Source organism: Microtus pennsylvanicus, chromosome X, assembly GCF_037038515.1.
Source record: "Microtus pennsylvanicus isolate mMicPen1 chromosome X, mMicPen1.hap1, whole genome shotgun sequence".
In the NCBI taxonomy this organism is placed as follows: Eukaryota; Metazoa; Chordata; class Mammalia; order Rodentia; family Cricetidae; genus Microtus; species Microtus pennsylvanicus.
In genome coordinates this window covers 32,750,811-32,777,546 of record NC_134601.1, presented here as the reverse complement: position 1 = coordinate 32,777,546, position 26,736 = coordinate 32,750,811, and the positions used below count along the sequence as shown (strand labels likewise).

At 40.9% G+C, this 26,736-nt stretch overlaps 1 protein-coding gene across 1 annotated transcript in view; it reads right to left on the bottom strand.

The window, feature by feature from the left end:
* The window catches only part of Rnf128 (ring finger protein 128), a 103,139-nt gene extending 76,809 nt beyond the window's left edge, over window positions 1-26,330 (bottom strand). The window contains exon 1 of the mRNA XM_075957660.1: window positions 25,787-26,330. Within this exon, the coding sequence (XP_075813775.1) occupies window positions 25,787-26,192 (406 nt within the window). The 5' untranslated portion in view covers window positions 26,193-26,330. The remainder of the gene's footprint in view (window positions 1-25,786) is intronic.
* Window positions 26,331-26,736: the final 406 nt, after the last annotated feature.

Below are 26,736 nucleotides of genomic sequence, written 5' to 3'. Positions count from 1 at the left end.
CTCTGCAACTTCTGCTTTCTTGAATACAGCAGCCAATGACATCATTTGAGCTAGATAAATAAACTAAGCTAAAAGGCAGCATTTATTTATATTAATCACATTGCAATCACTCAGTAGCCATGGTGGAGGGAGGCTTGTGTTTATATACCAAACACAGAGACAGAACTTTTGTATTACGACAACATCTTCTAATGATCAACTTAGCTCCGTAATATTCTGGATCATAATTGGTTTATTTTAAAAAATCGACTTCATGTACTTATACTGTTGAGAATGTTTCAACTCTACAAAGATTTTCATAGGGCCCATGTATACACCCCCAACGACCTATTCTGCCTAGGACCTATTCTGTTTTAATCTATAAATGTCTCATTTTTATTACATTTATTTAAGTGTGTGCGTGCACATGTGCCTGTCTGTGTATGTGTGTATGTATGTGTGAATGCCAAGGCATATGTGTGGAGGTCGGAAATCCATTGGTGGGAGTGGGTTCTCTCCTTCTAGTTAATAGAATAGCTTAACCAGTGAACTAACTTAAACCCTCTTTCAGTGGGAGTCTATAGATCTCCCACTGTGTGTTATGTGGTGCTTGCGCTCAGACCCAGTGCCTGTGTGCTAGGCAAATCCTCCGCCCCTGAGCTACATCCTCCACCCTTAAATCCACATTTTAAAACATAAACTTTATTCGATATGACTGAAAAGCACAGGCCCAGCACTTGCAAGTGAATAATTGTTTCAAGCATAGAAAGTATTTTTGGAGGAAAGCCTAGATATGGCCTAGGTATTCGGAAATAGTCAAGCACCAGGCTCATTTACATAACACTGAAAGAACTGGTTAACAGGGAACACAAGGTTGCTTTGCTCAACTAGTATGTCTTACTTTGTAGAAGGTAAATATGCATGATGTTAAGGGCAGAAAAGGGCTATTAGAACAGAACAGGGAGGAAGGGCAAGATCGGGAAGGCTGTGGAAGGAAAATAAGTAAGCTTCGAAATGGAGGCAGAACAACATGGAGGAAATGCAAGCAAAGCTGTTTCTTACCTTAAGCAACTTTCTGATTCCCTGGAACGTATCAAGGGTTGTTTAAGACTAGAACGTATTCATGTTTAAAGGAGTTCATCAAAGTTCTGATAAGTTTTCTCTTAGGGGAATGGTACTCTTAAATTATAAACAACCTTACCTTCCCAGGTTTTTCCTCCGTTTCTAAATCAGCTTTTTGTTTTGCGAATTTAATTTTATTTTCTACGTAAATCAAGGTGTAGTTTCCTTAGAACCACTGTTTATTTATTCCTTAAAAAAAGTGAGCAAGGGGCCTGGGAGATGGCTTAGCAGATAAAGGCGGTTGCCACCAAGTCTGATGACCTGAGTTTGATCCCTAGGACTGACTCATACCGTGGAAGGAGGCAAGCAACGCCGGAAAGTTGTCCTCTGACCTGCACTCCGTGTGCTGTGACTCAAGCATGAGTATGTAAGAGTGCACGCCTGCCTGCACGCACACACACACACACACAGACACAGACACAGACACAGACACACACACACACACACACACACACACAGGCACGCACACGCCCGCACGCTGCATGCAGCACACTAAGAAAAAAGAATCGGATCAAATTTCAATCGTAAGTACCAGTATATAGGAAACAGTGATTATAGATGATGCAAAAAAATAAACAACCAAAGAGATACTTGGAATTGGCGTTGAAATGGCTGTTAACTATCATTTTATCTTCTATCCTACACGGGCCTTGTCCTCAAGCCTGTGAGACATAACTCTAAAGTCCTAGGAGTGACTGCAGCTAGCCAGAGATCTAAACCCTGCCAGAGGCCTGGCCACATACAAAATAAAGGGCTCATTTAGCACACTTAGTTTCATATGGCACCTTAATCCCATGGGCATGTAGCCTTAAGAGATTCTATTCACTCTCTGGGAAATAATTCACATCTTTAAATGATTGGCTTTAAAACAATCAATTAGATTGGTTTTTGTTGTATTAAAATCAGTTTGGCTGACCTTGCCTAATTGAGGATCTTGATGTTCCTTTTCCTTTTTTTTTTCTTTTTTGTTTTTCTTCTTGGTGTTCTCTTACTTGAGGGAGTTGCCATATGGTGTCAGAAGACAGTGGGAATTTCACTTCAGATGCCAGTGTGGTAAGTTCCCACTGAAATACGCTTGAGGTAATGATGAAAGTGTTCGCACTGGCCAAAAAATGTTCAGCATGCTCACTGCCGGGCCTCTCTTTCTAAGATCAGAGCAAAACAAAGTCTAAAAAATCTGCTGTGTCATCCCGTTGTACAGTGCCTTGAGAAAGGGAATGCCTCTGGAGCTGCAACTTGTGACAAATAACCCCTAGCCTGAACTCACATATCCTCGTGGTGTGAGTAAATCTGGTTTCCCTAACTAGTTTCAAAAAAGAAATTGAAGACATTTAAAACACAACCCTTCACCTGAGGCGAGAAGATCCCGGAAGAGACGGTGAAGAGATTTTAAGAGTTAGGACACTTCCTGTGAGACAAAGGCTTCTTAAAAAAAAAAGCGAAATGGAAGGAGCAGGGAGGACAGAGTGCATGGGGGGCGGGGTCGTGGGGATGAGTAAGCAGTGATCCTGATCGAAATCTGTTGTATGGGATTCTCAAAGAATTAATAAAAATGCTGTGTAATTAAAAAGATACCATCTGAGTGCCTTAAGCTATTGATAAAGAGAATTTGCCTCTTCTGAAGCTATAAGGAGCACTGTAGAATAAACTTAAATAAGATCTATCTCCACTGCCACACCCTCCTCCCCAGATGAGAGGACTCCAAGGCCTACTTCTTTTTTTTTGTTTTTGTTTTTTTTTTTTTTATTTATTTATTAAAGATTTCTGCCTCCTCCCCGCCACCGCCTCCCATTTCCCTCCCCCTCCCCCGAACAAGTCCCCCTCCCTCATCAGCCCAAAGAGCAGTCAGGGTTCTCTGCCCTGTGGGAAGTCCAAGGACCTCCCATCTCCTTCCAGGTCTAGTAAGGTGAGCATCCAAACTGCCTAGGCTCCCACAAAGCCAGTACGTGCAGTAGGATCAAAAACCCAGTGCCATTGTTCTTGAGATCTCAGTAGTCCTCATTGTCCGCTATGTTCAGCGAGTCTGGTTTTATCCCAGGCTTTTTCAGATCCAGGCATACTTCTATAAATAATCACATACTACTATAAAATAAGTGGGCATTTTCAAGTTGTATTTAATCACGTGTGTGTGTTTGTGTTTGTGTGTGTTTGCATGTGTGTGTCATACTGCACATGACATGTGGATGTTTCAGGACAATTTTGGGGAGTTAACTCTCTTCTCTCTAGGTTATATATGAGCCCCAGGTAATGGACTCAGAAATCATTCGCATATTTGTCACAGATTGAAGCATCACATAGAATCCCCGACAACAAGGCAGCAACTATCCTATAAGTGCCTTCCCAGAGCCTTTCTTCTCGATACAATGGGGTTGTGTAGAGCTCACACATTGTCTTTCCGTTTACCATGCACTCCTGCTTAGAGTTTCTGAAGAGCAAATCACAAAGCCAGAGTCAACTTATGGAAGCTACTATTTCTCTACTCCAGAGTAGCTGCGGCACTGGGTACTTACAACTGTTGAGAACACAGCGGGGCATTCTCTTTAGAAACTTCTCCCTAAAGGCACTCCGACCAGCTTTTCATATCCCTGAGAGTCAAAGCTTTTCATTTCAGCACGCTGACAAATCTTCTGTATGCTCTTAACTCAATTTCCTCAATCAGCCCATAGGTCCCTGCATTTCCTAGGACATCATTGCTTATGCCATTTTTACAATGAATAAGAACAGATGTCAATTCAGTACTTAGGTCTACAGAAACTTGCTTTTTGGTTCCTGTTGATTTTCGCTTCTTTCCTTTGGCAATTAATGTTAGCACTATGCTAATACTAGGATCAGATTGATACAAAGATGGGAGAAATAACCATACTGAAGTTAATTTAATGCATATGAAAGTAAACTTGGAAGTGTGATTTTTTTTGGCCTTGCCATTTTGTTTGGTCAAAAGGCACCGATTCCAATGATCCTGGGTTCTGAACAGTGTTGTATCCATTGCAGTTTAGACATTCAGTGTCTTCCAAGGGAGCATGTGTTATACAGGTCTTGCTCCCCAGCTTGGCACAATTGCAAAGCAGAAACATCTTTAAAAGGAGGGGCTCACTAGGACACCTTTGCATCCATTTCACTCCTCCTCCTTCCTTGTACATCTGGTTATGATGTGAGCAACTTTGCTCCAACACTTACTGCTGTGTTGTGGTACCCTGCCCCAGGCCCAGAGACGACAGAATCAAACTGCCTTGAGCCAGAAGTTCTGAAAACTTTGATCCAAGTCAGTTGTTCCTCTGTGGAAGTTGGTGATCTCAGCTGTTCGGAATAGTCATGAAAAAGTAACCTGGGATACTTAACCTGGTAAGGACAATTTTTCAAAAGTTCTCTAAGCTCCTTACTCATGGAAATACAAAAGTTTCCACACACACAAAAAAAAAAATTAAGGAAGAAAATGACTCAAATGGATATAAAAGAAAACATAATGAGGTCACTATTACTTTGTGTTTTCTCTGTTGGTGTTGGGTTCTGATATATATGTCATGTGGTGTATGTATATGTCTGGTCACATGAGCATGAGTGCATTGTGTGTGCTCGTTAGACACTGAAACGGTTGATAATGTCTTCTCAATCACGCTGTACCTTCCATATTGAAACAGGGCATCTCACTAACGCCAAAGTTCACTGTTTTGGGGAGTTTGGCTAGCCAACTTGCCCCAAGGATGTACTGCCCCCACTTCCCATGCTCTTGTTCACGGAGTTAATGGGCCAGCCACAGCACCACCTCAGCTTTCCTGTGGGTCCTAGGATCTTTTTCTCATGCCTGCCCTCTGTGCCTTACACATTGCACCACCTCCCCAGCCTGACTTCGTGTTTTAAAATCTAATTACGTGTCAGGGCATGTAGTTCAGTGGTAAAACACTTGCCTAGAAAGGGCAAGGCCCTGGGTTCAATCCTAGTATCGAAAATAAAAAGTAATTCTAGATGAAAGCATAGTTCGGCTAAAGTAGCAAATTTATGAGCTATCATCACTTACGAGAGGAGTATTTTTAAATCAATATTTGCACTTTGCTATTTTTTGAGGATTCATAATAAAGACTAATGGGTTGTGGCTCCCTTTCATCTCCAGAGTCATATTCATGGGCTGTCGCACTAATAAGTATTGCTACAAGTGAACGAGAGAGATGTTCTTGTAAATTTAACTTTCTCCAATGTCCGAGCATACACGAATGAGGAAAATGCAACCGTTTCCATTTGAAAATTATTTTCAAATATAGTCAAATCTTATGAAAACTGAGTTAGTTCAAGAACTCTATGCTAGGGATTTTCGAATATATTAACATTTCACTAGGCTAGTATTTGCTCCACGATGAAAAAAAACATATTATCCAAGTACTAAACAGGAAGCATATTTTCCTGGCATTTCAGAAGGCATTCATGTTCAGAAAACAAACTGCATACATAATTCAAATGATTTACATAGCCTTTTCGGATTTCTATATTTTATTAGCTTTGATGATCTCACTGAATGTGTCTGTGAATATCTGTCTATCAACATGCCTGTCTCTCTGTAGTTCGGCATATGCTGCCATATAGGCCTTCTTAAGCTCTTTTTAAAAGACCTATTTTTGTATTTTATTCGCACATGTGTGCCTGGGTAGGGTTGTGACTGTGCCTTGTACCCTCTTCACCTGGAATTGCAGGCTGTTGTGAACTGCCGGATGTGGGTGCTGGGAAACTTGGGTCCTTTGGAAGAACAGCAAATGTTCTTAACTGCTGAGCCATCTCTCCATCCTCCTTAAATGTTTAACAGAACGCAAATGCAGCTTTACTATTTTTAATCAATACAAGAACCCAAATGACTTGCCGCTAAAATAAATCCAGGGAGACGCGCCGCTGGACCTACTCTGATGAAGAGACAAAGATGTTTTTCAGGAAACAGTCACTTTTATCTATTGCTGAGAAAAACTCCTATTCTCTGAAGGTTCTTAATCATCTCCTCACTACTTACTGTTCGTCTATGTGCTAATCTTCCGCTTTAAACTTGAATAGTAACAAGGATGAATGAAGTTTTGAATGCGCTCCCCAATTTCCCATAGGGTGGTGCGGATCACTACCCTGACAATAGCTGCTTGTGGAAGAGTAGCGTTAACTCCATAATAAGCGCAGTGAAACGGGATCTGCACTGCAATCTGCTTCCCTCACTCTGTGACCCTGTGTGGGTGCAGCCCTCTATGCAGCTATGTGGATCGCTGGTGGCGATCTAGGCAGTTCCTCTTGCCAGAGCTTTATATAGAAGCAGCCTAACAAAGAAGTCATGTCCCTGACTGCCAGCTAAAGATGAGGCACCAAATAGTTGCAGGGGGAGCAGCCAGAGATAAAAAGGAACACTGTTAGGAGCGAGTAGAGCATCGTTAAGCTGAAGAGCCAAAATATGTGGGTTTTATTGCACTCACATAGCTATAGATAGAATCATAAAGGGGACAATGTTTAGGGTTTTTGTTGTTGTTGTTGAGAATGAGACAACTTCACTTTCTGCCTCATTTATTCTTCGTGGTGCTATGGACAGAAGCCAGAGCCTTCCAATGCTATGTAAGAACCCTTATCAATGAATAGCGCCTGTTCTCCATTTACTCATTTTCATAGTCTTATTTACTCGCTTGTTTGTATTCAGGGATCAGTGAGATTCTTTTCAGTCTGTTGGTGGCATAAGAGCTATATTGACTGAGATAAATGATCAGGTTTCTTTTAGTGAATCAATCCCTGTTATGATGTTAGCCAAGTTTGTGAAGGTATTTTTTTTCTAGAAGTATGCGCCTTTTAAATAGAAACACAAAGTTCTATAGCTTTTACATATTAATTTAATGTGTCTCTGTGTGTGTGTGGGAAGTGGGTGGTACTTGTGAGTACCAGTAGCTGTGGAGGCCGGAAGAGGGCGCTGGATCCCCCGGAACTGGAGTTTCAGGTGGTTGTTAGTTTCCCAGAGATGTGCTGGGAACCAAATTACAGTAAGCTGCGAGAGCAGCCTGTGATCTTAGCCAATTAACCATGTCTCCAGTCCCAAACCTATAGCTTTTAGGATCCGAAAGGATGCTACTTTAAGGATGTGTTCCATATGGTGTTGGAGAGATGGCTCAGTAGTTAAGAGCACTGGTTACTCTTCCAGAGAACTAGGGTTCAATTTCCAGCACCCATTTGTTGGTTTTCAACTGTCTCAACTCCAGTTCCAGAAGAACTGCTACCCTCTTCTGGCCAAGACAGGTACTGCATGCACATGGTGTTGATGTACATGTAGCCCAAACATCCATACACATAATAAAATATTTTTTAAATGTGTCTAAAAATACGTGAAATTTAAATAGCTTTTTTTAGTAGAGAAGGAAATCTTGTTGAACAGATTCATATCCACCTCGCCTGGCCAATCTTTATTTAACCGACTGACCCCGAAATCCTTCTCCAATACACGGAAAGTGAAAGCACTCATAGGCTGTGACTGTGTGCCAGCAGTGAACACTTGCCCAGTATTGCAAGGCTCTGTGTTTGTTCTCCACCATCACATACAAAAACTAAAGGCCTGGCTTCTAGTCTATGAATAGAAAACAGAATGGTCTACACATTGAAATTCCAATTCTACTATTGATTAGAAAAGAGTCACGTCAATTCTATTGATCAGACACTGACGGGATGCTAAAGTAAATAAAAAAAATAGAAAACAACTTCAAGCTGCTCTACTTTGTTCAGGGGAGCAAAATGTTTGGAAGTTAGAGGCAGAATAGTTGGAAAATAACTTTGGAAAAACTTGCGCTATGCAGGGAAGAGGCTGTCTTGGAAGAACACAACTGATGTGCCTCGGAGAGAACAGATGCAGGAAAGAAATAAGCCCTAGACAGGGCTCTTACAGAAGGAATTGCCCAGCTAGGCTGAGAGACTTCTATCCTTTCAAGTTTAGCCGAGTAGCCTATGATAATTAGCAACGCAAGAATAATACGCATAGGAGAATACATAAAAACTGGGCTGGAAAGATGACTCAGTGGTTGACAGAAATTCAGCAAAGTTAAGTAACTTGTCCGAGATCACACAGCCTGAATAACAACAACAGCAACAAAAATCAAATGACAACAGACCAGAGCAGGTTTGAGATTCAAATCTAAATCTGTGCCACTACAAACCTACAAAACCCCAGTCACTGCTATGTCCTTTGTCTGGTAGAAAACATGCTGAGGACTGGAGGGCTCAGAGAGAGCATTGTGCAATGAAAAACTCAGGACATCAGCATCTAACAGAGTTAGCTCTCGCCAATAGTGTTGATTAAATACGTAATCCACTGCTTTTCAGCTTTGTTTATTTACTAATGCTGGTTTGTTTGAAATTATGGGCTTTTATTTTGTTATTATTTTAAAATGATTTTATTTTTATTTTTTTCTGTAGTGTGAGTGAGTGTGTGTGTGTTGGATTCTCTGGAACTGGAATTCCAGACAGTTGTGAACTCTGTGTGCTAGGAATTGAACCAGGCTCCTCAGGAACATCAGCCAGTGCTTGTAGCCACCGAGCCAGCTCTGCAATCCCTGTTTATTTCAAACAGGTTCTCATATAGCCAAAGCTGCATAGCCAAAGGTGTCTGTGAACTCCACATCCTCCTGGGGGGTAGAATTACAGGCCTGTATATTGTTACACTCAGCACAGTATTTTAGTTTTTAAAAAATCATGTATATTTCTTCTTCTTTTTTTAAAGCCATGTTAAAAACTCTCTTGCTAGCCAGCACTTGCTCTCCCTGTGAGATTTCCTCCAAGCAGCCTGCTGCAGAGCTAGTGAACTTTTCCCAGTCTGTTGATAAGTAAACAAGAACAAGCCTCCCCAGGGCCTCTACCCTAGGGCTTCTCTTCACCTGCCTGCCTCCCAGGAGAGATAGGTATCTGTGGTAATAGCACCAGGGAAGAGCCTAGAATTTCTCTTTAGGGTTTTTCTACATTGCACTCCCAGAGAACAAGAATTAAATGGTCAAACTGTAGGGCTTCCTTCAGCCAAAATACCATTTGCCAGTCTCTCGTCTAGGGCCACTTTTCAAAAGTCCTTCCATGTCACATGTGTCCTGTTGCCCTTCCTATTTTTGTCCTCCCAGGAGTGCCTTTCTAGTTTTTTGACCTCTGCACAGCCCCACTTGAATACCTGTGCAGGAAAGAGTGCGGGGTTGGGAGGGTTCCAGTGGGGATGGGGGCAGCGACAGTTGGGAGAGGCAAGGGAACACAACTAAGTATATATGAAAATGCCATAAGGAAACTTGCTATGGGGTAATGTAATTTTAGAAACAATGTATAAAAAAGACAAAGACTTCTTAGGAAGCATCTTAGTAAATGTGCCCCCCCCCCATATTCCTAGCTTTTCAGACGAGATTACTTTTCTAAGACTATTTGCCTGTCTGTGTAAGTTCACCACTGTGGCCTCCAGCTGCAGCAGATGTTTCTGTCCATAAGTTACTGAGCATTATATACTGGCTATTTCACACCAGCTGAAAGGCAATTTCTGAGAAAAAAAATACTTAATTGACCCATGTTGACATTTTTAGAGTTAAAATGATGTCAAACATCCTCCTTGATTCTACACTCCCCCTCAGCTGAACCTACTGCTTTAAGGGAAGGAACTCAATTTACATTTCCATTTAAAAGCTAAAAATACACACAAGTAAATGTAGACTGGATTGAACACAATAACGGAATGCAAGCATTTAATGCCAGCAGTTTTGACATCTGAAGGTCGTAACTACGTTTCTCCTTTCCCTAAAACTCGCCATCTTCCCCATGAAAAGATGGGTAATTACCACTAGTCACAACAAATATTATTTCTCAGAATGTATGATTTATTAAAATGGTTCTAGAGAGCTCTGTCTTCAGCTCAGTCTTTATAATGATTTCCTATTGCTATGCCTCTTCCTCCAGATCTCCAGGTAGCAGCCAGCTTAAGGACTGACTGGCACCTGGGTTGCCGCTTTTACCGCTCCATTGCAAACCTCTCCTGGGTTCCTTTCATAGGCAGGCCACTCCACATCACCTGCTGCTTTCCACTGTGCCCCATCCATAGCCACTTCTGTCCTTGTTCTGTGCCATCAACATGCTTCTCTTGCATGCTTGTGACATGCAGTCTGCCAGCTGCATTCAGGTGTAGGCACAAGCCGTCTGAATTACCTTCTACTAATCTTTGAGATATTCAGCTCGTGTATTTCTCAGGATCTTCAAGTGTGCCTGCTGTCTCTCATTTTTTTAAAACTTAGGTGTGTGTGTGTCGTACATGTGTGGTTCACTATGGTCCCATGGAGCTCAGAGGCCGAACTGTGGGGGTCAGTTCTTTACTTCATGTAAGTCCAAAGGATCAAACTCAGGTTGACAGCAAGTGGCTGTTGGGAATAATCTTTTTGTACACTGTGAAGATGGGTCTCTGCCGAAGCACTTTCTGATTGGTTTATTAAAGAGTTGAATGGTCAATAGCTAGGCAGGAAGAGGTTAGGTAGGACTTCTGGGGACAGAAAGGTTTTGGGAAGAAGAAAGGAGGAGTTGCCAGCTGGCCTAGAGGAAGCAGGACATGCGGGAGGAGAGGTAAAAAGTCATTTTTATGATTTTTTAAAAAATGCTGCAAGATCCCCCACAGAGCAGCTGCGAGCCTCGGAGGCTCGCAGAACAGCTAGCAGCTAGTCCCAGGCAGAGACAGCTGCCGGGCTCGGGAGCTGTTGCAAGTTCCCCAGAGGCAGGCAGACACATGGCAGGCAGGCGGGCAGGAGACAGAGACATGGATAGACACGACATGTAGAGTAAGATTTAATATTTATTCAGGGGTCATGGAGGGGAGAGGGAGAAGGGGGACAGAGAGAGAGAGAGAGAGAGAGAGAGAGAGAGAGAGAGAGAGAGAGGAGAAGGGGGGAACAGGAGAGGACAGAGAAGAATCTAAGATGGCAATGAGAGGTCAGGGGTCTCTGGGAGTGGGCGTGGATTGCCTCTTAAAGAGACCAAAACCCATAACAGTCATGAAGCATGCAACAGCACATAGATGAATAGAAATGGGTTAATTTAAGCTGTAAGAGATAGTTAGAAAGAAGCCTAAGCTAAGGTCATGTTTTCATAATTAATAAGTCTCTGTCATGATTTTGGGGCTGGTGGTTCAAAAAAGCTAGTTACAAATGGCACCCAACTCAGTTGGTAGAGTATGAGACTCTTAATCCCAGGATTGTGGGTTCAAGCCCTACATTGGACACCATGTGTAAATGGATTATTTGGGGGAGGGCTGCCAGCTCACAAAAATGATATGGAAGCTTATTATTAATTATGAAATCTCTATAGCTTAGACTTATCATTTAAACTAACTCTTATAATTTAAACTAACTCTTATAATTTAAACTAACCCATTTATGTTAATCTACATTTTGATGTTGATTCCCAGATACCACTCCATGTCTCCAATTTTACATTTATAAGGGTGTTGCCATTGGGATCACAATGAGTCCTGAGTCTACGTGAAGCCAGCACCATAGCCTCCACTGGCTCCATTTCAGGGATTTTGTCTGCGTTCTATCTTCGTTAGCTCATTGCCATGCAAACACTCTACATTATCATTGCTCTCTCCAGGCAACCTCTGAGATTTCTCATTGTCTACTAAAACTCTCTCATTTTCAAATCCCCAGTGCTGATCTTTGAACTCAAATCATTGTCATGTTTATTATTATTATTATAATGTGTGTTCATGTATGATACACACATATATATGTGGGTGTGGATACACATGAAACAGTACTCATGATAACCACTTTGCCGACTTGATTCTTTCCTTCCTTCTTGGTATCTGGGAATCAACTCATGTTATCAGCCTTGTGTAGCTGAGCTATCTCCCCACCTCATGTTGCCATGATTTATAACCTGAACTCTCATATTTATAACCCTTACGATACTCTCAGTTCACAATCTCTTACCTCTAATAATATTAACATTCAATGATCTGCTTTCTAGCAGTTTATATAAATATTTTCTCTTGCCCCATTTCCCCCTTTGAACACCATAATGTTTAATTTTTAGTGCTTTGCATGGGATATGATGTACAATAATTAAAAGTATGGGGTGTGGAGTCAGGATACCAGGTTTCAAACCTACCAGCTCCTTTTCCATGGGAGAAGTCTATCAGCTTGTCTGTATCTCAGTTCTGTTCTGTATAAAATGGACATGCTGATACTAGGACTTCAAATTGTTTTTGAGATGGTCACATTTAGAATACTTGGCACACAGCTAACAGAGTACTCAGTATAAACAAAGGGAAGAACACAGGCGTTTTTCTTTTCTCATTGTTTGTGATCCTGGGGATTGTATCTTGGGGCCTTGTAAAAGGGTTAGGCAAGCGCTCTGTCATTGGGCACTTTAAAAAATCTATCTGAGGAATGGAGAGACAGCTCAATGATAGAGTTCTTTCAGAATGTACGATCTTCAGTTATTATGAGTGACAATAATGAGAAATGAAAAAGAATTAGAATGGACAGAATGTGAATTTTAAAGCATGGTTTCATTTCCCCCATGTCTTGTTTTCCTCACCAAGATGGCAATATAGTAGTTATTTGGGCATGACATTTATAATTGCATTGTGAAGTCATTACATAGATCACATTAAGAAGATTCAATATTAGATATTTAGATTAACAGATGATATAAGTCTAAAGAATAATTGACATCACTTCATTATTCACCATTTATGTACGGAAAGCAGAACACGAGAATGGGTGAGCTACCTTTTCATCAACATGCTCCGAAATACAGTTTCCCCAGTGCACTCTTCCACAGTTATTTCCAAAGTCCTGATGTTCTCACCTGTTACATTTGTTCCCTTTTAAGGTGCATCGCTTAGCGGTGCCACAATTAAAAGGCCTCCTTATAGGAAAATGAAGAGATCTGCCAACTATTAAATTAACCCAAGACTCAGATAAAAATCTCATACTCTCTCCTCATTTACAGATCTTAGCTTTACACATTTATATGTATTCACTTGAGTGGGAGTAGGTGTAGGTATAGTCTTGAAACAGGGAAGGGGACTGCGGTAGTTTGAATGTAATTGGCCCCCACAGGCTCATAGGGAGTGGTGCCATTAGGAAGAGTGGACACAGAGTAAGTATGGCCTTGTTGGAGGAAGTGTGACAGTCTCCTTCTGCTGCCTGTGGATCCAGATGGAGACCTCTCAGTCCCCCTTTCAGCACTATGTCTGCCTGTATGTCTGTGCTTCCTGCCATGACGATACTGGACTAAACCTCGGAAACTCTAAGGCAGCCCCAAATAAATATTTTCCTTTAGAAGAGTTGCAGTAGCCATGGTGTTTCTATACAGCAATAAAACCCTAACTAAGACAGACGTTGGTACCAGGGACTGGGGTATTTCTGTGATAGGCTTGACTGAGTTTTTTGTTTGGAGGAATGTAGATTTGAGGATTTTAAATTAGGAAAGCAGTGGAATGCTTTAAGTCGGGCTTAATGGGCCATACCTGTAGGAAGATGGGAGACAGTGGTGCCGAGGGTGATTTGAATTGTGGGGGCCTGGCTCAAGAGGTTTCAGAGGAGAAGAATTTTAGTATGTGGCATAGAGACTGTTTCTGTGATGTTTTGGGAAAGAATGTGACTGCTTTCTGCCCTTGTCCGAAAAGTTTGCCTGAGGCTAAATTGAAGAGTTTTAGCTTGGTTTTGTTGGCAGAGGAAATCTCAAAACAGCCTAGTATAGACTCTGTTGTGTGGCTATTAGTGTTCATTCTTATGAATATCTATAATGAAAAGGAGCACATCGAGCAAGGAAAAATCTAAAATGTACAATTTGAGGGTCCCAGGAAGTGGAATGGAGCTAAATCCTGTGTTCAAGGAGATAAACAGATTAAAGATATTAAATGGAATAAAGGAAGTGGTGACCTTAGAGCAAGACTCCACTCAGCTAGGCTTCCAATTTGTGAAAAGGGATTAAAGAACAGCTTCGGTCCAGATGTGGTGGTACACACTTTTAATCCCAGCACTCAGAAGACAGAGGAAAGTAGATCTCTGAGTTGAAGGCCAGCCTGGTATATAAAACAAGTTCCAGGACAACCAAGCTTAGGCAGTGAAGGAAATCATCAAAAACAGAAAGCTGATGAAGACATGCTTGAACATTGGGGGGCATGTTCTAGCCCCAGCAAGCTGTAGAACTTGGCAGTTTTGGTCATGTGGTTCTGGCTTTAGAGTTAAGGATAGAAGAAAGGGGTTATGGAACCCTCCCCCCCCCAGGACTAAAGAAAGCCACTGAGAACAGATGTTTGGCAGGGGCGTCCCTGTGTGGAAGCCCAGATGCCATTGTGTGAAGCTCAGAAGGTGAAGTCAGATTGCCTTGGAGACACCAAGATTTTGCAGATTTCAGAGCTGTGGAATACTTTGCCAAGGAAAGCTGCTAACAGAAAGTGAAACCAGCCCAAGAAAAAGAAGTGTGTTGCCGTCAACAAAGCTAAAAGGAGTTGGAGATCTTAAGAGCACTTTGATATCAGACATGGAAATACAGAGTTTGAAATTTGCCCATCTGGTTTTCAGTCTTGTTATAGTCCAGTATTTCCTCACCATGCTACCTTTCCTTCAATTTAGAATAGTAATGTATATCTTATGCAATTATATGTTGGAAGTATGTGATCTGATTTTTATTGATTACAGTTAAGAAATTGCTATGAGTCTCAGAAGAGACTTTGGACTTTTTCAGACTATTTTGAAGGGACTTTTGAAGTCTATAAATGTACTTAGCATTATGATATTATTACAAGCTTATGGGACCCAGGAGTAGAATGTAGTAGTTTGAATGAAAATGGCCCCCATAGGCTCATAGGGTGTGACTTTGTTGGAGTAGTTTTGGTATTATTATAGGAAGTGTGTCACTATGTGGATGGGATTTGAGATCTCATAAACTCAAGCTAAGGCCAATGTGGTACACACCTCTCTCTGAAACTGTAAGTCGCCCCAATTAAATATTTTCCTTTATAAGAGTTGCCATGGTCATGGAGTCTCCTCAAAGCAATAGAAACCGTAACTAAGGCAGATACTAAGATTGGGGGTATTACAGAAAAGAGGAGAGCAATAGGGCACATGAAATATAAAAGTGGAAAGAAGCTTTGGAGGATGAAATGATACAAGGTGGGGCAGGCTGGAGAAGCACATGGAAAAGAAGAACCAGTGAAAAACTAAAAATGCCCTTGCAAGAGAACACAGCTCACCAAATCAACTAAGCGGGGTTCACAAGGGCTCACAGAGACTGAAACAGCAAGCACAGGGCCTGCATGGGTCTACACCAGCTCCTCTGTATAGATCTTATGGCTGGTAGCATGGTGTTTTTGCGGGACTCCTAACAGCGGAAGCAGGTGTGTGTCTGACTCTTTTGCCTGCTCTTTGGACTCTTTTCCTCCTAATTAGGTTGCCTTGTCCAGCCTTGGTATGAGGCTTTTGCCTTGTCTTAATGTATCTTGTTTTGTTGTGTTTGGTTGTGGTTTCTTGGAGGCCTGCTCTTTTTTGATAGGAGACAGAGGGAGAGTGGATCCAGGAAAAGGGTAGCAGGGGGAGCTGGGGGAAGTGGAGGGAGGGGAAACTGCAGTCAGGATGCACTGCATGAGAGAAGAATCTATTTTCACTGTGAAATGTAAGACTGTATATGCTAATTTAAGATTAATTAATAAAACTCAGGTTGCCTTATCAACATAATCCATGAATACATTAACAGTTCCCTGAATGGGTAAGTCAGAGGGCTTGCAAATATTGATACAGATTGATGCAGCACAGTCAGTCAGATTTCTTGCTGCCTAGGATAGGAATATTTGCATCATAAAGGATGGGGGAGTAGGTGTGAGGATAGAGGAAGCAAGGGTTGCTGAAAGAGTGCAGGAACACCTGAGCAGACCTAGACTATTTAGTACTGTCTTCCTTATCCACTTACTCTATGTATTTGCACACATATACGTATATACACACACTTTCCTAACTATCAGTAATTATGAAAAAACTAAAGGGCTAACAGACAGTAATGATATAATACATGAAACATTAATTTAGGCAGAAGATGCCAAAAGTTAAGCAAAGACCATGTTAAGGAATAAAAGAAAAACACATCCTGCTTGGGGAGGGCCAGGGCATGCCTTTAATCCCAGCACTCGGGAGGCAGAGGCAGGTGGATCTCTGTGAGTTCGAGGCCAGCCTGGTCTACAAGGGCTAGTTCCAGGACAGCTAGGACTATACAGTGAGATCCTGTCTCCAACAACAACAACAGCAAAAAAAGCACATTTTTTTCTGAAAAATATTATCCATTCCTCAATTCTAAAATGAAGAAAATGTATACTTTGAAGAAATCACAATGATTATACTCATTTTAATCTGTCTGAAAATCAGGGCCCACAAAACATTATACCTTTATGTCTTTATAAACAAATAATTGTTTATGGAGCTATGTTTCTCGGTACCCAGACCCCCCCAGGAGAGGTGGGAAGCATTTAGACCTGCCTGGAAGTATGAGAGAGGCCCTAAAACCTTGTTATGGGGAAGCCGGGTTATAGAAGAGCTTCGTATGTTTACACAGATTCGTGAATTACACAGATGACTTATTTCCTAGCCCCGACATGCCATGTTCCAGTCAGTTTTCAAAATATTATTTAAAAAAATTATTACACTAATTTACTTGTGTGTGTGTGTGCATGTGCCACAGAGCATGAGTATATAGAAAAAATGGGGAAAGGCTAAGAAGTTACATACAGAATAACAATCAGAGTTGGTAGTCAAAGGAGGACTGTAATCAGATACTGTTTTCATGCAGAGAAACAGTTCATTTGCAACTTATATCTGCAAAAGTGACAATGATTTCAAGTACAATAGTTTGCTAAATTTATCTAATCAACTTCACTTAATTATACCCATCCTTTCTTCTACAGAGGGGAATTCCTCTTCAATCTTTTAAACCACTGGTTCTCTACCTTCCTAATGCTGTGATGCTTTAATATGGTTTCTCACTCATGTTGTGGTGACCTCCAATAATAAAATTATTTTCGTTGCTGCTTTATAACTGTAATTTGCTCCTGTTATGAATTATAATGTATATACATGGTTTTCTATGGTTTTAGGCGACCCCTGTGAAATGGTCATTTGATGTCCAAAGGGGTTGAGACCCAGAGGTTGAGCACCACTGACTTCAACTTGAGTTCTTTAAGGAGTGAAGCTGATGTTGCAGCCTCAGTCCAAGAAAAATACAAAGACATCTGTGGTTTATATGGTCTTAGAACTCACAGTCTGAGTGGATAGACAGGCAGTCAGCAAGTGACAATTAATTGTGCATTTTAAAAACAATTGGGAAATAATGTGGGCATGGTTAAGGAAAACCTCTTAGAAGGGATATTTCAACTGGGATTCAGAGACAGAAAGACAAGCAGGCAAAAAGGAGCTCATGGAGCAAAGCTTCCTAAATTGGACAGATTGTTAGATGGTCATAGTGGTTGATGTGGACTGGATTGCTGGGTTGGGGGAGTAAGGTTAATGATGCAAATCCTTTCAGGTGTGGGAATATTTAGATTTTATCTGAAGAATAAAAAAATCCCTAGGGGATTCGGAGGAGATCAATGGTGTAGCTGACCCATATAGGAAGGCAGTAATGGCTGGCCGTGGTGCAGAGAATACCCAGAGCAGAAATAACAAACCCACGTTGGAAGATTTTGGGATTGTTATTTTGGGGGATGATAGTAAATAACATGCACTAGACTGGTTGTAATAGTCATTTTGGAGTTAACATTACAGTACAAAGAATAAGAAATGACTCAAACAGAGGGAAAGGTAAGTGAAATACATGCAGCTCACAGAGGGAAGTGCTTGCTGCATAATAGTGAGGACCTGAGATTGGGTTCCTGGCACCCATGTAATAAGTCATGTGTCATAGACTGTGTCTATAACCTCGGCACTATGGGAGTGTTCAAACAGGCAGGTCCTGGAGTAATGCTGGCCAGCCAGTCTATTGGAACAGGCAAGGTCCAGGTTCAGTGAGTCCTTGTCTCAAAAAGTAAGGAGGGGAAGGAAGAAGGGAAAGACAGAAAAAAAAACCACAGCCAAACAACATAAAAACAAAAGAACAACCAACCAAGGTGGAGAGAAACAGGAGAAGGAACCCAAGGTCGACCTCTAGCGTCCACATGTGCACGCACAGGAGAGTATACCTACAAAAATACATGCGCAAAAACCACACATACACGTGCACGCACAGGAGAGTATACCTACAAACATACATGCGCAAAAACCACACATACACACATACACATGTACATGCACAGGAGAGTATACCTACAAACAGACATGCGCAAAAACCACACATACACGTGCACACAAGCACACACACCAGAAAGAATACCAGAAAGAAGCTTGGCAGTGTACGACATTATCGCATGCACAGAGAAAGTCTGGATATTAATAAAGATGGGGTTAAGTATATTTTTTACAGGCCACTTTCCCAGACACTGTGGAGGGTGAGAGTCACAAGGAGGCTTGCAGTAGTTTGGGTAAGAGATGATGCTGACCTGGACTTGGATAAAATCAGGAGAGGTAGGAAAAGAAAAAGGGTGTAAGGAAGGGTATTGGAGGTGGAATGAGTAGGGTTTCATGCTGACTGAGATGTAAGAGAGAAGGTCAAGGAGTGTCAAAGGTTACTTTCTGGTGCTAAGACAAGAAAGTGTTGACTGGACATGGAGACGCGAAAAGAGCCCACTGTGGTTAGTACTCAGAGTGTGAGATGAAGTCAGAATGGCAGGCAGTAGTCCGGTGGTTTCTGGATGAGTAATGGCTTGAAAAGGTGGTTCCCTCACAGCAGGATGGCAGACAGCTGAGACTTGCCTCTCCTGAAAAGCTATTTTGAGAGCTAGGAATGGATCTTAGGTGCTGGCATGCTTGTCCACCATGCACAAAGTCCCGGGCTCAATCCCCAGCACTGCGCAAATCAGAGTAGTGGCACACAGGCTTGGAATCTCAGCACTCCAGAAGTGCAAGCAGAAGGATTGTGAGCCCAAAGTCCTCCTCAGCTACAAAGAGTTCTGAAACCAGTGTGGGCAACACAAAACCCTGGCCCCACAAAATGACTTTGGTTGCAGGATAGGTTTGGATTGAGATGGGGGTGATCAGTTAGAATCTCTTGTGGTGGCCTGAGAATGAGGATGACGTCATGAGGATGGATATAGCCAGTCAGATCTAATGCCCATGTAGGGCAGAACTGGTCAGTTCACTTATATTACCCTCTTGTTTATATACGTAGTGAATCTCAGATCTTATTGGGGAGTTGATTGTCCTCTAACTTCACCTGTATAATCTGGTTTTATTTCCCCTTTCATTTCCACAGAAAGCATTTTTATACAGCGGGTGAATTTTCCACACCGATCAAATCCTTCGTTGCTCTAAAATTGGTGAGTGCTAGGGATTGTGAGATGCTGTGAATCTCACCCTGCAATTCACTTCATTAGACACAGTTAAAAAGATGAGAAGGACTAGTTTATCCTTCTCAAATTCTTAGCTTTGCTGACACAAACTGCAATTCAAATATAAGCATTTCTTAAGGCAACTTATCCATAAATAGCTTATTTAACTTAAAAAAAAACTTGTCTGTTCGGCAATTGAGTACTTACATGTCCTAAAATTTAAGTTTAAATAACTCAGGAGTTCTGACTTTTCCTGTATATCTGGGATAGAATTTTGTGCCTGTCTCTGGAGTGTTTAGAAAGCATTATTGGACTGCTAAGATGGCTCAGTGGGCAAAGGCACCTGCAGTCAAGTTCAATTCCTGGAACCTACATGGTGCAGGGAGGAGGGAACCAGCTCCCACAAGTGTCCGTTGACTTCTACACACATTTGATGATCAGAAGTTCAAGGTCATCCTTGGTTACATAGTGAGTTTGAGGGCAGCCTCGAATATGTGAGACACTGTCTCAAAAAATGGGAGGGGGTGAGGCATGGTGAAAGCTTGTTTTGATGAAGCGTAGAATAAAACACTTGAAAGTCATAGCTTGGATCAGGGGCTAATACTCATGAAAAGAATTCAATAAGAAAATAAATTACTGTGTTAAAATGGACAATAGATAGGTTGGAGAGATGGCTCAGCAGTTAAGAGCGCTGGTTGCTCTTCCAGAAGTCCTAAGTTCAATTCCTAGTAACCACATGGTGGCTCACAACTATCACTACTGGGATCTGATACCCTCTTCTGGCATAAAGTTCTACAAGCATAAAATTCACACTCTTAAATACATAAATCTTTGAAAAAATATTTATGATTCATTAAAGATAACATTCATTGTTTACAAAATTGACATAGACATGAAGAGATATTTCTAAAAAGAAGACATGAATATTCAACAGATCTATAGGAAATTCTTTAAATTTCTGCTCATCAGAGAAATGCCAATCAAAACTCTGAAGACTACATTTGATACCTGTTAGATTATAGTATATACACAAAATAAATGCAAATCAATTTTTAAAAAAGGTGTGCCCTCAAATTGGTTATCCAATATCAGATGGTTAGCTCTGAAAACACATATACATAGCATTATACAGACTAAGCATGTTAGGTAACAATATGCATTCATGTGCATACACATATATGCACACACTAACAACTAGTGAAAAAAAGTAGGTGAAGAATTTGAAAATGAACGAGGTACCCCTCTTTGGGAGATTCTGGAGAAAGGATAAGCAAAAGAGAAATTTTGTTAATTATATTATAATTTTGAAAAAGTGTTGAAATAAAATTTGGTCCCTTAATCTATGGCTAGGTAAGCTTATTTCTAATGTCATGAATATGTGTTCCATTGATGGCAAGAAGTTGCACTTATGAAAACAGCATGATTTCCTAAGCAAGACCTGCACAATAATTACACCAACTGATGCACCAACACGGATAATGAAAATCTCACAAGGCTTGACCCCTAGATGAAGAGTTATATGCAATTAATGGCTACCAGGAAAGGGAGAATCAGTCTTTTCCAGGGACGAGCCCCATGATAAGTTATCCAATCCCAGGTAGTCATCTCTAGAAGTGAATACATATGAGCACACTAAATTGACTCAGCAGATAGTGCTTTTATATGCATGTGTATATAGATACATAAAAAATATAATTGATGAAAAGATCATGAAGTTGAGGAGGAATAGAGGCAGGAACACGGGAGGAGTTATGGGACCTTGTGGGATGAAAGGGATGTGAATACAGTACATTCTCAAAGTGTTTAAAATACAGAAAAAAATGCCAAGTCAAGCACACAGTGACTTGGGGGGCTGCATCAGGTGTTTATTTCCAAGGATGAGTTCATATATTATCATTATTATTTTTATTATTAATATTATTTTGCTTTCTCCTGTAGCTGCAGGTATCACTTATAGAAAAATGCCAGATGAAGAACATAAATAGCTAGGGTGCAGGAATAAGGACATTTGGTTCCTATATCACAAAACTATGATGAGCAAAGAGTGCAAAAAAGTCCTGGAGGTTTATTGCATCCTTGGAGACAGCCTCTTTGGGTCAGGGAAGCCCAGAACTATGCAAAGTTACTGGGGAGATAGATCACAGTTACACAACTGTATGGGCATGCACAAAGTAGATTGTCATTGGGGAAGAAAGAAGTGTCCCCTGTTGTCCACAACTTAGCATGGCACTAGCAATTTGGCCTTGCTTATTCTTACTGACAATAAATTCTTTTGTAGAGCATCAGCAACAGAGAAGGTCATTCCGTGACCATGATGCATCAAGGCAGTAGTGATAAATTGTGATCATGTATGAATACAGACTAAATGTGAACAAGTCAAAGCCACAAAATAAAAACTGACTAAGTAGCCCCTATCTAGCTAGTGTAAATGGCTATTGCCTTTTCCAAAATGATGGTTGTAGTGTCTGGCTGATCTTTGCCATTTATTAAAAAAAAAAAAACTTAATTTAAAAACCACCAACGACTTTTCCTGACTTTCTGACGGCATACAAATCCAAAATCAACCCAGATATGCTCAATATGTCCTGCTTTGGCCTGGAGCTTCCTGGTTTTAGCACTGAAAGCCCAACACTCTGGTAATTGCTATAATTTCAAGCCAAGTAAGATGGTTAGCCAACGTCCTGCTTCCTTAAATCACCCAAAGCATGTGCAGTCTTGCGGAGATCCTTCATGGTCTCGAACAGTGCACATTTGTCTTTTGTTGTACTGAGTGATAAACTCGACATGTTTAAAGTACAGACCTTCTTACATTTTATTTCTGCGATTATAATGCAATTACATCACTTCTCCATTGATTTGCCTACCTCCAAACCCTCCCGTATACCATTCAAGAGAAAGGACTAGTCAGGCCTAGTGGGAAACTGGAGCTGAAGGAAAGGGAGGAGGAACCAGGAAGGAGTGAGTGGTTAGGATCATGAGTTGCAGGTACTAGATTGCTTTTCTGAAATGGTGGTCTCCAGTTTTACAAAGCTCGAGGTGGTAGAAAGTCAACCCATATGCTCTTGTGGGAAGGTGCAATGTTCCTTCCCCCTCTGTGGCAAAGCAAATAGAAGAAAACACTAAGGAAAAGACAGTACGTACAAATTCACTTCTCCTTATGTTGTGAAATAAACACTCTGTGTTATATGTATCACCTGCATCACAGGTAGTTTCTCTATGAGGGCCATTTCTAGGAAGGAAGAAATCCTTCCTAGTTAGCAGTGACAATACCAACAAGGACAAAGCTGAAGTTACTGGTTTAATCATTCACAGTTGACATCATTCACTGTTAAAGGTACAATACTCATTGAAAGAAAGGTGTATTGTTATATGCCAAAAATGTTAATTATTGCAGTTATGATTTTTCTGTCTTTTCTTGTTTAGGTTGTTATTTCAATTGACACATAAAAGCATAAAAGTTGTATATGCTAATGAGATTTATGATGTTTTGGTAGATATACATACATACATACATACATACATTCATACATACGTATGGGTAAATCTTTAACCCCTCAAACACTTATTTATTTATGATGAAGCCATAAAAATGTCCTTCTTTTGCTTTGAATACAGCTTACAGCATCTTGCTATCTCAGGTCCCCACTGTGCAATAACAGAAATGCAGAACTTCTTTTTTTTTTTTTTTTTTTTTTTTTTTTTTTATTATTATTAAATTTATTTATTTATTAAAGATTTCTGTCTCTTCCCCGCCACCGCCTCCCATTTCCCTCCCCCTCCCCCAATTAAGTCTCCCCCCCCAGCCCGAAAGGCAATCAGGGTTCCCTGTGAGGAATCCAACAAATGCAGAACTTCTTACATCTAGCTGCAGCAATGTTTCTCTAGCCTTCCTTACTTCATTGGTTTTTTTTCTTTTTTACCTTTCTCTATTTCTCTTTCCTCATCATTCATCCCTTCTTCCTTCTCTCATTTCTCCACTCCTCTCTCCCTCATTTTTGATATAGGATCTCACTATGTAGTTCAGGCTGGCTCTGAACTTATGATCCTCCTCTCCCTGCCTTCCAAGTGTTGGAATTATAGCCATGAATCACTGCCATCTGGCTTCTATGCTAACTTTTTAGAGTACGCTTATTTTATTTTGTATCTGTTTTGAGGAGGGGATCTCATTTTATTTCGTATATTGCGCTCAAATTCTTCATTCTGGGGCCTCAGTCTCCTGAGCAGTTCTGATATCAGGGTGTATCATGATACTTGGCTTAGCGTGCTTAATCTCCAAACAGATTAGTGGTCTTTAAGAAAGTGTTGCTTGTGTAGGGCGGTGGTGGCGCACGCCTTTAATCCCAGCAGAGGCAGGCGGATCTCTGTGAGTTCAAGGCCAGCCTGGGCTACAAGAGCTAGTTCCAGGTCAGGCTCCAAAACCACAGAGAAACCCTGTCTCGAAAAACCAAAAAAAAAAAAAGTGTTGCTCATGCAAGTATTATATAAGTAGTAGTGCTTCCTGTTCAAAAGTCTGTTCAGAGACACATATTAGCATGAGGGTCTGCATGTCTTTTGAAGAGATTTACTACGAGTGACCTGTGGTAAATATTTTAAATTCAGCAGCAGGGCACTCATATTTCACACAATATTAGTTTCCACTGTACACTTGCGAAGAGAGTTTCAAGAACAAGACTAATATTTACCTAGATGCTGTTTGTATTTTTAAAACAGTAGGAGCGTCAATGGTAGAATATGGTTGTGCACAGGCAAAGAAACCCGGAGCACCCAGGATCTCGAAGCTCGAATAAAAAGGAAGTCTTTGTTTGTTTCCCAGACTAGGCATAATCTCCAATCTTCACTAGAAAACTGCATTACTCTATTTCTACAAAGTCCAAGGACATATAAAAGTAGACAAATACTCAGCGGAGGCTAATGAGATTGTTTTAGCTTGAAAAAGAAATGTGCTCAGCGGAACCCCTAGCAGTGCCTAGGGCAGATTACAAGAGACAGCGAGTAGAGTGCTGGAGTGGTTTTAGTAACTGGGTACTGCTGAAAGACTCTTCCAGACGATGGTCCTAGAGTCAGAAGAGGAACAGCCTGCCTTCTGAACAGTGTTAGGAAACTTCCATGTTTCGGGTGCTATTATTAATCTTTCCTTTTCATGGTTCTGAAATCTGCTTAAATCTACTTGTGTTATTTTCTTATAGACAATTCTTGCCTATGATAAACACCAAAAGACTGAATTCAATTGCTTATAACCCTCCCTCGCAGGCCTTCTGGCTAAGTCTGGGGTAAATAAATACACATACCTAGTCACAGTATAAATGACTGGGTTCTGAAGTCTACTTCTTCACAACTTTAGAAAAACATTTACTTTTCTGCTGTTTTAGGTTTTTTAAATTAATTAATCTTTCATTTTATGCACATTGCTGTTTTGCCTGCAGGTACGACTGTGTGAGGGTATCAGATCCTCTGGAACTGGAATTACAGATAGTTGTGAGCTGTTATATGGGTGCTGGGAATTGAACCCGGGTCATCTGGAAGAGAAACCAATGCTATTAACCACTTGGGCCATCTCTCCAGACCCCCAAAACCATTTACTTTTAAAGTGAATTCTCAGAAGTACCTTCCCTTGTACAGTAAATAAAGTAGATGTAATGGTTTACTGAAGAACTCATTAGAACACCTTTCCAAAGGAAAAGCTTTAGTTCTGATAAGAATTATTCTTCTGTGGACTTTTTAATGGGGAACATTTCTTATGGAGTCATTTACATGTATTCATCCCTTAGATAGACCCAAATCTTCGTGTGTACAGCAGCGTCAGAGACTCCTTTCTGTCAGTTTCACCAGCTTACAGTCTGCTATTGTCTAATAGTACTAATGGATCGGTTTTACAGTTTCACGGAAACACACAGAACCAGTTGCTGGGAGACAGTGAAACCAGCTGAGAAATTTGAAATAACACCGAAATTGAAATGTTATTTGGATGTTGACAGAGGTAAAGGCACAGCATATTAAAAAGCAGTTGCATAACACATGCTGAAGAAACTAATAAAGGTATGTAAACCTGAAAGTAGGAATCATTTCACTAGGTCTTCCTGTCCTTGGGACAAATTAAGAATATTGACTAAGAATAAAATAATTGCAAGTAGTGCTGGGCCAGGAAACTTAATGTAAAATTGTAAGACTTAATTTCTTTGCCAGATCATCCATTAAATCTAGATGGGAATACAATTTTAAGTCAAACGTAAACATGAATTCTCTCAGGCCTCAATCAGGACTTACCAAAATTTGCCATCTGTATTGTCTGGTTGCCGGTCTTCGGAGAATTGAAAATCACAACTGCATCAGCATTCCTTTTACTCGCTGTTTGAATTTTTTCAGAAAATGTGCAATTACCTCTTTCTATCAGTGCTATCCAGGGCTTATCAGTGTTAGTAAATTCAGTGTTCTGGTCGCAAGCTTGATAGTTACCGTCCTTAGGGATGCCCACCACTCCCATAGCGTTCGCCACTCGTGAGGCTAAGCCGTAGACACCACACTCACATGTATCTGTTATGGTATCGTTGCTGGTCTTGTTGAAGTAAGTCACAGTCACATAGGCATTCGTTGAAAACGATGCTGTACATTGAAGTAAGAAGGCAAAGATTGCCAGGCAATGGAAAAACCTGTTCTTCATCTTCCAATCCATTGCTTGTTCATTTGATCATAAAACTTAAGATGTCTGCAGATATTTCCAACTATCAGTCACCATTGTCCACTAATGTCCTCTCTAAACAGAAGTTTGAAATTTCAGTTGCAGGCAGGTAACTGATCTCAGCTCTAGCAACCTAAGCTCTGACAGCATCAGCTCTTGCTCACTTTATCTACATTCCCTTCTGCTTGTCCCTCCTCCAGCTGGACACACACAGACTCACAACCTTTAGCCAGACTCTCTTCGGAATTCTAACACTATCAACTTTACTCTGCATATCAATATATGAGGAGTGGATGACTTCCTGCCGTGAATTTTTTCTTCTTACCGGTCCAGCTAATAAACACGGAGTGGATTGGAATGAGGAACTGGACTCTTGGGAATCCCACGTGACAAATCTGAAAGTCACCTCTCCTGGAATATTTCAAACACAAACCTGGTTTTCCAAGCCCTGCTGAAATATGCTAATCAGCGATTGAGCCGGGAGTAAGTTCAAATCCCTACTTTTAATTGCTTTGGCACTAGTAGAAAGGATTTTACT